This window comes from Salmo salar, chromosome ssa01 (genome assembly GCF_905237065.1).
Source record: "Salmo salar chromosome ssa01, Ssal_v3.1, whole genome shotgun sequence".
Taxonomy (NCBI): Eukaryota; Metazoa; Chordata; class Actinopteri; order Salmoniformes; family Salmonidae; genus Salmo; species Salmo salar.
In genome coordinates, this window is record NC_059442.1 from 152,350,318 (window position 1) to 152,361,524 (window position 11,207).

The window sequence follows — 11,207 nt, forward strand, 5'->3', positions numbered from 1 at the left end:
GACTGGGCAGGCCACTGCAGTAGGCTGAATTCACTGTCATGTTTAAGGAACCATTTCTGGACAATCCTTGCCTTGTGGCATGGGGCATTATCCTGCTGAAAAAAACCCAGCAGATTGATACACTCAGGGGAGCAACTTTGGTTTCAGAAGTAGGGGGGACATAACCTGCCGGTGGGTCTGGGGGTCCTCCATCAGAATTTTTGATGGCATCTAAAGCTAATTTCCTGCATTTCTACTAGGGCTGTCCCTAACTAAAAAACATATTGGTTGACCAAAAGTAGACTTTTCTTTCGAACAATCGATTGGTGGAAATGTTAAAGCATGTATTTCTCCATATACTGTATAGAAACACCGGATGTGTTTTAATTATGCTCCTGAAGTTGCCGGTAATAGGTTACACCAGTGGTCGGCAACCTTTTCCATTTGGAGTGCCAATTTATTTTACCATTTCTACGAATCTGAGTGCCAGTTATGATTTTCATATGCACATTTTCGTGGAGAAGTTTCATTTAATTTATAATAGAATGTTTATCTAAAAACCATTGTCTGTGGTTAATCTACATTCTATCTAAATGAAAATTATACAAATCTAAAAGTAACTTATTGCCATTGCCAACAATGTAAAAATGACCTACATTAAGCCAACACATAAAAACATTGCAGCTTGCAGGTAGAAAATATCCTGATAAAATAAAAAACATCCTATAAATCACATTGGCTATGCATGACCTGTCTGCAACAAACTTTAAATATTGAATCAACTATCAACTGGGTTACCAGGAACTCGCACTAGCAAACTTGACACGTTGTATGAAATGTTCTGGGCCCTCAGAGTTTCCTGTGCCAGTGACCTTGGGACATACACAGCTGTAGGTTATTTGTGCAAGGGATAAGAAGTAATCAGGTATTTTATGATGTTTCCCCTGGATCAGAGCATTACATTTTTCACTTTCATGCTGAGTGGTTATCAAAAGGAAGAGAGCTGTAAATATTGTTCAAATACTTTGAGGAACTATTGTCATTCTAAATTGCATCTAAAAACAGACTTAGTTTACTTGCTGTTTGAGGTGAAGGAAAATTAGTTTGAGAAGCTCCACAGCTCCTTAGTGGTGGTGAGTTAAGACAATCATAAATACTATCAGACATCCCCAAATGGGCACATTTATAGGTCTGCATTTGCACGCAGGCCATGTAAACTAGTCCTACTTCTATATTCATAATCAGGTGCATGTCCTTACTCAACATTGACAGGAGTGTTTCAAACAAAAGAGATTAACACATTGACAAAACTCAAACATGGAATGAAATAAACAAAAACGTGTTCTTCACAAGTGTAGCATAGGTTGTGAGTTCTGCAAAACACATGTCCACTCCAACAATGAGAACTGTAGGCCTAAATGACTGTAAGAATAATACAGGCCCTAAAATGAACACCCGCCACCTGCCAAATGCGGGAAGATTTTGGCACGGGCGGGTAAGATGTCCATTTCCACAGCCACGTTGGCTGGTCAGGTATGATAACATTTATAGCAAAGTAAATAATGCAGTAGCTGTTCTCAAATAATTTCTGCCGTTTTATTTCATAGCTGGTAAATTAATCGCACAATGTCAAAGAACTACAAATCCTATAGCATATCCTACCTCAAGCTACAACCCTGCCTGACTAGGGGCTGTGCACAGTGCACGTAAAGAGCTGAGGGAAAGATTCATTTTTTTAGAAGCGCTGTGCACAGGCATAACAGTTGGTCTAATTTACTTGAAACGAAAGTCTACTGAAGTGACACTTTGTCCTTGTGTTTCTTGGCTATTTACATTGTTATGTTCACAAGCTAGGTTGTTTTTCAACTGCTAGGGAAGAGAAGGCAATGCAGCTATTAGTCAGACTCTCCATCTCACAGGCACATCAAATCAAATCAAATTGTATTAGTCACATGCGCTGAATACAACAGGTGTAGACCCTACAGTGAAATGCTTACTTCCAAGCCCTAACCAACAATGCAGTTTAAAAAAAACACGGATAAGAATAAGAGATAAAAGTAACAAGTAATTAAAGAGCAGCAGTAAAATAACAATAGCAAGACTATATACAAGGGGGTACCGATACAGAGTCAATGTGTGGGGGCACCAGTAAGTAGAGGTAGTATGTACATGTAGGTAGAGTTATTAAAGTGACTATGCATGGATAATAACAGAGTAGCAGTGGAAAATAACCTCTCTTCCCCTTCATTTACACTGATTGAAGTGGATTTAACAGGTGACATCAACAAGGGTTCATAGCCTTCACCTGGTTTCCACCTATGTCATGTGTTAGAGCAGGTGTTCCTAATGTTTTATACACTCAGTGTACACTATCAGTGATAAGTGAGTGGGATACCTATCCCAATTGATGTATTTAAAAATTACAAATAAGTTTCATTTGAGGTGACTTTTTCAGCCAATCAATCCTCCAATCAGACAATAGACCACCAGGCTGTATCACAACCGTCCGTGATTGGAAGTCCCATAGGGCGGTGCACAATTGGCCCAGCGTCGTCCGGGTTTGGCCAGGGTAGGCCGTCAATGTAAATAAGAATTTGTTCTTAACTGACTTGCCTAGTTAAATAAAGGTTAAATACATTTTTTTTTAAATGATGCCCCACCTCTTTTTCCCTTGTTGTGCATAGTACTGCAGACAGCCTTTTGAAGACGGATCCAGAAGCAAAGAAAAGTTATGCTGTGCTAGTGTAAACGGTGTCACAGTATAGTTCCTGTCTCTCCTGTGTTTGTGCTTTAACTCCTTGAACTTCAAAACAACTGCAACCTCTCAATTTACTTTTCATTAAGAAGCAGGAATCAACTTAACATTTTAGTCATTTAGCAGATGCTCTTATCCAGAGCGACTCACAGTAGTGAATGCATACATTTCATACATTTAAAAAAAAAAAATCCGTACTGGTCCCCCGTGGGAAACGAACCCACAACCCTGGCGTTGCACACAACATGCTCTACCAACTGAGCCACACTTAACTTTCTCTGATTAAATTCACAGTTTTATTTAATCTTCTGTCAAATTCGAACTTCTGCAGAGTGTCGAGTTAGAACGAATAAAGAGGTACGATAATAAATAATGTAGAGTGTGTGCCAAAAACACTTGAAGAAAAAAGTTTATTTATGAGTATCTTTCACCTCTGTATTGGGCCAATAGGGAAGGTGTTTATAGTGGGCTGTTGCTAAGTGCTACAGTCTGTCACTCTACAGGTTGGAGATTACAGGGGACTGCAGGGTTGGAGACTACAGGGGACTGCAGGGTTGGAGACTACAGGGGACTGCAGGGTTGGAGATTGCAGGGGACTGCAGGGTTGGAGACTACAGGGGACTGCAGGGTTGGAGACTACAGGGGACTGCAGGGTTGGAGACTACAGGGGACTGCAGGGTTGGAGACTACAGGGGACTGCAGGGTTGGAGACTACAGGGGACTGCAGGGTTGGAGACTACAGGGGACTGCAGGGTTGGAGACTACAGGGGACTGCAGGGTTGGAGACTACAGGCAAGGTCAAATGGAATGGAAAGGGAGTGGGTTTAGAAATCTGTTTATCAATGATGTGTTTATGTATTGTACCTCAGCCTTCCGTCTCCAGGTTTTATAAACAAGATGAGACAGTTATTCTGCCGAGGCAAAGTGCTCCCTCAGACTAGGGTCAGATGGTTTCCCAGACCCAGATTAAATGTAGTCCTCCTACTTTCAGATGAGGTTCTCCATTGATAATGCTTTCAAGTCCAGGAGTGAACTTAATCAGGGTCTGGGAAACCAGCACCTAAACTGTTACTCCAATGTAAAATAAAACATAACAAACTCTCCTTAACCTTCTATCTTCTTCTAGCCTAGACTACACAAGGAGAGCTGGAAGCCTGGCACACAAGGCTACTGTTTACCTAGCAATATTACCCAATCCACATACCTAACCAAACAACTGCCCAACTACCTAACACACACACCCACGCACTCACGCACACGCGCATGCACACGCATGCGTGCACTCACACACACACACACATACACACACACTTAACAAACTCTGTTAAGTGAGATGTTTTCCTAGTTAGAGCAGGCTCTGGGTGTCCATTAGTTAAATCAAGCTGAATAATGGCCAAGCCTGTGGTCTGCCTAAGTGTGTGTGTGTGTGTGTGTATGTGTGCATGTGCGTGTGTCTTATTAATGTTGTCTCTCCAGGATGCCTGTTTGGTATTAACGTATCTGGGAGTAGATGTGTTCTGTAGTTCTGTGGCTGTTAATTGTGTTTGTCTACAGGACATATGGGGAAGTAGTTTTTTTATCTGAGGTATTTTAGAAGAACTGTGTGTGTGTGTGTGTGTGTGTGTGTGTGTGTGTGTGTGTGTGTGTGTGTGTGTGTGTGTGTGTGTGTGTGTGTGTGTGTGTGTGTGTGTGTGTGTGTGAGTGCACGCATGCGTGTGCATGCGCGTGTGCGTGAGTGCGTGGGTGTGTGTGTTAGGTAGTTGGGCAGTTGTTTGGTTAGGTATGTGGTCACAAATTCTCTAAAACAATGTTGGAAGCTCCTTATGTTAGAGAAATTAACATTCAAGCCAGTTGCACGCTCCCTCAAAACATCTGTGGCATTGTGTGACAAAACTGCACATTTTAGAGTGACCTTTTATTGTCCCCAGCACAAGGTGCACCTTTGTAATGATCATTCTGTTTAATCAGCTTCTTGATATGCCACACCTGTCAGGTGGATGGATTATCTTGGCAAAGGAGAAATGCTCACTAAGAGGGATGTAAAGGAATTTGTGCACAACACATAAGCTTATTTTTGCATATGGAACATTTCTGGAAACTTTTATTTCAGCTCATGGAACATGGGACCTACACTTTACATGTTGCGTTTATATTTTTGTTCAGTGCAGGTTTTTCAATAGAATAGTTGAAGTATGGGTTTGAATGGAGAAGGACAAGTGAATATGTTTCTTCTTATCTGACACGCTGTGACCCCCGAAAGACTGAACATACCAAAATATTCTAGCGGATGGCGGGATGGATGGAGGGATGAGGAAGGTATGGAGGGAGAGGGTGACTAGAAAATGAACATCTGGAGCGGAGAGCTACCTGGAGAGAATATTACAAGGTCTAATTAGTGGTTCTCACCTGGTATTTTACTGAAGCACTTCACACACTGGATTCAACACACAAACCCATGTGTGTGTACGTGTTTGTGTGTGTGTGTGTGTGTGTGTGTGTGTGTGTGTGTGTGTGTGTGTGTGTGTGTGTGTGTGTGTGTGTGTGTGTGTGTGTGTGAGAACGGAAACATCTACAAGGCCCAAGAGACAGGAGAGAGAGGACGCACACACACACACACACACACACACACACACACACACACGAGTGACAAGACAGAACAACGACGTGGGATCATTTCACATTCAATCATTTCATTTTAATACTTCATACGATTTAAACTGACCTTTTGACCCCCACATTGATCAAGAAGAGTTTTACTGTTTGTTACTTCAATGCACACCTGGTGTTTGAGCGAGAGAGAGAGTGTCACGACTTCCGCCGAAGTCGGTCCCTCTCCTTGTTCGGGCGATGTTCGGCGGTTGTCGTCACCGATCTTCTAGCCATCACTGATCCTTTTTTCTTGTCTTACTTCACACCTGGTTCCAATCCCATCAATTACATGTTGTATTTAACCCTCTGTTTCCCATCATGTCCTTGTCAGAGATTGTTTTGTATGTTCGTGTATTATGCATTGGTGCGCGGCGGGTTCTTGTACCCACTTTTATTTATTATGTAGCTTTGGTTTTGGAGTTTTGTTAAGTCTATTAAACTACTCCATTTATACCAAGTTCGATTCTCCTGCGCCTGACTTCCCTGCCACCTACACACATGACATTACAGAGAGAGAGAAAGAGAAAGAGAAAGAGAAAGAGAAAGAGAAAGAGAAAGAGAGAGCTGTCTTATAGTACCAGTACCAGAATCCCTCCTTTATGTCCTCAAAACACAACCAACCAAAGCATTATAAAACTAAATGGCTACTGTAAGACTCTAATAGTCCTTACTACCTACCTGTAAAATCACAGAGGTGGGTTAACAAACGTCCATACACCCACGCATACTATGAGGTGTACTGTATGCCGACACCACAAAACATGTTTTGTAGCACCAGAGAGTACTACACGAATGTGCCCATAATTGCAATGCCTAAACCCATACAAGGTCTTTACAACACACACACAATACTTATTATACAACCGTGCCAAGCTGATGATTATACCACCCACTGCCACAGGGCCTGGGATGTGAGGGATAACAGGAACACACAGACAAACACCTCATAGACAACTCAATACCTCTGATATAGATATACAACGTATACAGCTTCATAGAAGGGATAAATGCCTTTTTAAAACAGGCATGTTTTGCAGTCAAACTAAAATTACACACTTAATGGATTCTATAAAGGAGAAGAAAACACATTTAGAAAAAGCTGAAAAACAAAGGACAAAAAACAACTATCTTAAACAACCACTCTTAAAGGCAAAGCAATATTACATTTATTATCACTGGTCTCAGACCAGATTTTCCATATCAACAATATTTCCCCTCTACATCAGAGTGTAAAACCAGAGCTGAGTTGAGGAGAAATGCAAGCTCACCCTCTATACCCTCTAGTGGATGTGAAGGAGAATTACAAAATACAAAGTGTGTGTGTGTGTGTGTGTGTGTGTGTGTGTGTGTGTGTGTGTGTGTGTGTGTGTGTGTGTGTGTGTGTGTGTGTGTGTGTGTGTGTGTGTGTGTGTGTGTGTACTCACTGCTCTCGATGGACAGCTGGCGTTGGAACTCTGGGCTGTGGAAGTTGGTTTCCACGGGAACGCTGATGGTGCGTCTCAGCTGCCGGACCTTACATGAATCTGACCTCTGCTCCTGAAACAAAAACTTCTGAGAGAGAGAGAGAGAGAGAGAGAGAGAGAGAGAGAGAGAGAGAGAGAGAGAGAGAGAGAGAGAGAGAGAGAGAGAGGGGTTTGGGGGTGAGAGGAGATTAGAAAAGTTAGTAAAGAAAGGGAAGAAAGAAAGAAAGAAACACACAAACAAACAAAGAAGGAAAGAAAGGAAGATAGAAATACATGCAAAAACTCCAAGTTCTCTTCCGGCCTTTTCAAACATAGTTTTGAGCTATAGTTTGAATCAGAGTTTGACTGTTTGTTAAATGTTACATTGTATTGTTTTCATTTGGTCTGGTTGGTTTCACCAAACTATAGCTCAAAACTATGTGTGAAAATGCTCTTACTCCTGTATGTGTATTTAATATCACAGAGTACAGTGGTGTACAGTGGTGTCTCTGAGGTCTTGATGAATGTGTATAATCGATATAAACCAGAGAAGACTTTAGCAGGACATTAGTCAGTGTCAGGACAGGGCCATTCTTCTCCACCATGCATACTGGTGAGCCCCCATTGATTAGACAGGCACAGACAAAAGGACGGATTACTTGTATGAGAGAGGGATGAGAGAGAGAGTAAAAAGAGGAGGCCAGATGTCCTTTCAGCGGTGTGATAATGGCTTATCGAGCCTAGCGCACACAGGTCAGCTCATCACCTGGCCTCCTCCCCTCCCTTCTCAGTCTTTCTCTCCAAAAGCACACAGTGACCATACGGTACTAATGATAGGGCTGTATTAGAGTGCCCTCTACTGGTGACATTTTGTCTATAGATTCACTGGGAAGTGGATAGGGCGAGAGAGGTCTCTGGTTCCCACTCTCCTTTTCCATTAGGGAATGAACAGGAGTTTATTGAATGAATGGGAGTGGGGCAGAGTTCCTTGGACGGGAGGGAAAATCGAAGGCTGAGAAATGAGCAGCTCTTTTCTATGAGGGTGAAAAGTTTGAACATCAATAACCCTAAACCTTTCCCCTGTAAGCCTTCTTCTCTCCGGGGACAGTTTAATGTGTTGCTTCTACCCTCGCTCTTTTGTTTTGATCAGTTTTATGTCCTAGGAGTGTTGGTACTCTTTCCTGTCTCTCTCTCTCTCTCTCTCTCCCCTTTCTCACCAATGGGAATCTCCACTCCTCATTCATCTTGAGATAAGGAAGGTGTCAGTCCTGCTTTTAGAATAGTCTGGTCCATAATTGCCTTTAGCCATGAGGATGTATCAGAACATTTCCAATAACAAAAACAATAGCTGCTGAATCAACGCAGAGAGAGCCAAGGGAGTGTGTCTGTATTGTGTGTGTGTGTGTGTGTGTGTGTGTGTGTGTGTGTGTGTGTGTGTGTGTGTACTGTACTGTACTGTATGTATGTGCGTACAGTACATTAAGAAATGTTCAAACCCATTGACTTTTTTCCACATTTTGTTACGTTACAGCCTTATTCTAAAATGGATTAAATTGTTTTTTTCCTCGTCAATCTTCAAACAATACCCCATAATGACAAAGCAAAAACAGTCTTTTTGACATTTGTGCAAATTTATTACAAATAAAAAACTGAAATACCACATTTACATAAGTATTCAGACCCTTTACTGTGTACTTTGTTGAAGCACCTTTGGCAGCGATTGCATGCTCGAGTCTTCTTGGGTATGACCCTAGCTCTGTCAGGTTGGATGGGGAGAGTCGCTGCACAGCTATTTCCAGGTCTCTCCAGAGATGTTCGATCAGGTTCAAGTCTGGGCTCTGGCTGGGCCATTCAAGGACATTTAGAGACTTGTTCTGAAACCACTCCTGCGTTGTCTTGGCTGTGTGCTTAGGGTCGTTGTCCTGTTGGAAGGTGAACCTTTGCCCCAGTCTGAGGTCCTGAGTGCACTGGAGCAGGTTTTCATAAAGGATCTCTCTGTGCTTTGCTCTGTTCATCTTTCCCTCGATCCTGACTACGTAATCTCCCAGTTCCTGCCGCTGAAAAACATCCCCACAGCATGATGCTGCAACCACCGTGCTTCACCGCAGGGATGGTGCCAGGTTTCCTCCAGACGTGACGCTTGGCATTCAGGCCAATAAGTTCAATCTTGGTTTCATCAGACTAGAGAATCTTGTTTCTCATGTTCTGAGAGTCCTTTAGGTGCCTTTTGGCCAAATCCAAGCGGGCTGTCATGTGCCTTTTACTGAGGAGTGGCTTCCGCCTGGCCACTCCATTATAAAGGCCTGATTGGTGGAGTGTGGCAGAGATGGTTGTCCTTCTGGAAGGTTCTCCCATCACCGCAGAGGACCTCTGGAGCTCTGTTAGAGTGACCATCGGGTCCTAGTTCACCATTTAAGAATGATGGAGGCCACTGTGTTGTTGGGGACCTTCAATGCTGCAGCCCTTTTTTGGTACCCTTCCCCAGATCTGTGCCTCGACACAATCCGTTCAACCTCATGGCTTGGGATTTGATATGACACGCACTGTCAACTGTGGGACCTTATGTAGACAGTTGTGTGCCTTTCCAAATCATGTCCAATCAATTGAATTTACCACGGGTTGTAGAAAAATCTCAAGGATGATCAATGGAAACAGGATGCACCTGAGCTCCATTTTGAGTCTCAATGCACAGGGTTTGTATACTTAAGTAAATAAGGAATTTCTGTTTTTTATTTTGAATACATTTGCCCAAATGTTTTTTCGCTTTGTCATTATGGGCTATTGTGTGTAGATTGATCAGGGGGAAAAAAAATCCATTTTAGAATGTGGAATGTAGAAAAAGGGAAGAATAATTTCCAAATGCACTGTACATGCTAGCATTGAGTGTGTGCCTGCATGTGTGTGCAAGAGAGTACGTACAGTCGTGGCCAAAAGTTTAGAGAATGGCACAAATATTAATTTTCACAAAGTCTGCTGCCTCAGTTTGTATGATGGCAATTTGCATATAGTCCAGAATGTTATGAAGAGTGATCAGATGAATTGCAATTAATTGCAAAGTCCCTCTTTGACATGCAAATGAATCCCGCAAAAACATTTCCACTGCATTTCAGCCCTGCCACAAAAGGACCAGCTGTGTAACGGCCGTCGTATGAGGTGGACCAAGTCGCAGCGGGTTGAGTGCTCATTTTAACTTTATTTAGAACACTTACGAAACAAAACAAGAAAAATGAACGGACGACAAACAGTAATGCAGGCTACACACAGCTATGCATTAACAACCTCCCACACTTTCCATTACAAACACACCCCTATACATAGGACCTTCAATCAGAGGCAACGAGGAACAGCTGCCTCCAATTGAAGGCCAATCCCGATTAACTAAACATAGAACTAAACACCCTAGATCTAACATAGAAATACACTAACCTAGAACATAACCCATAAAACCCGGAACACTCTAAACAAACACCCCTCTACATAACACATATCCCAACACACCCCGAACCACATAAAACAAACACCCCCTGCCACGTCCTGACCAAATTATAATAACAAATAACCCCTTTACTGGTCAGGATGTGACAAGCTGACATCATGTCAGTGATTCTCTCGTTAACACAGGTGTGAGTGTTGACGAGGAGAAGGCTGGAGATCACTCTGTCATGCTGATTGAGTTCAAATAACAGACTGGAAGCTTCAAAAGGAGGGTGGTGCTTGGAGTCATTGTTCTTCTTCTGTCAACCATGGTTACCTGCAAGGAAACATGTGCCGTCATCATTGCTTTGCACAAAAAGGGCTTCACAGGCAAGGATATTGCTGCCAGTAAGATTGCACCTAAATCAACTATTTATAGGATCATCAAGAACTTCAAGGAGAGCGGTTCAATTGTTGTGAAGAAGGCTTCAGGGCGCCCAAGAAAGCTTGCTCAGGAATGGCAGCAGGCAGGTGTGAGTGCATCTGCACGCACAGTGAGGCGAAGACTTTTGGAGGATGGCCTGGTGTCAAGAAGGGCAGCAAAGAAGCCACTTCTCTCCAGGAAAAACTTCACGGACAGACTGATATGCTGCAAAAGGTACAGGGATTGGACTGCTGGGGACTGGGGTAAAGTCATTTTCTCTGATGAATCCCCGTTCCGATTGTTTGGGGCATCCGGAAAAAAGCTTGTCGGAGAAGACAAGGTGAACGCTACCATCAGTCCTGTGTCATGCCAACAGTAAAGCATCCTGAGACCATTCATGTGTGGAGTTGCTTCTCAGCCAAGGGAGTGGGCTCATACAATTTTGCTTAAGAACACAGCCATGAATAAACAATGGTACCAACACATCCTCCAAGAGCAACTTCTCCCAACCATCCAGGAACAGTTTGGTGATGAACAATGCCTT

General features: G+C 42.8%; 1 protein-coding gene across 1 annotated transcript in view; it reads right to left on the reverse strand.

Annotated features, from left to right (window-relative positions):
* Positions 1-6,040: 6,040 nt before the first annotated feature.
* Positions 6,041-11,207, reverse strand: part of LOC123729010 (ras/Rap GTPase-activating protein SynGAP) — a 36,324-nt gene continuing 31,157 nt past the window's right edge. The window contains exons 3-5 of the mRNA XM_045702454.1: positions 6,808-6,934; positions 6,277-6,287; positions 6,041-6,061 (exon numbers count right to left, since the gene is read on the reverse strand). Of these exons, the coding sequence (XP_045558410.1) occupies positions 6,041-6,061; positions 6,277-6,287; positions 6,808-6,934 (159 nt within the window). The remainder of the gene's footprint in view (positions 6,062-6,276; positions 6,288-6,807; positions 6,935-11,207) is intronic.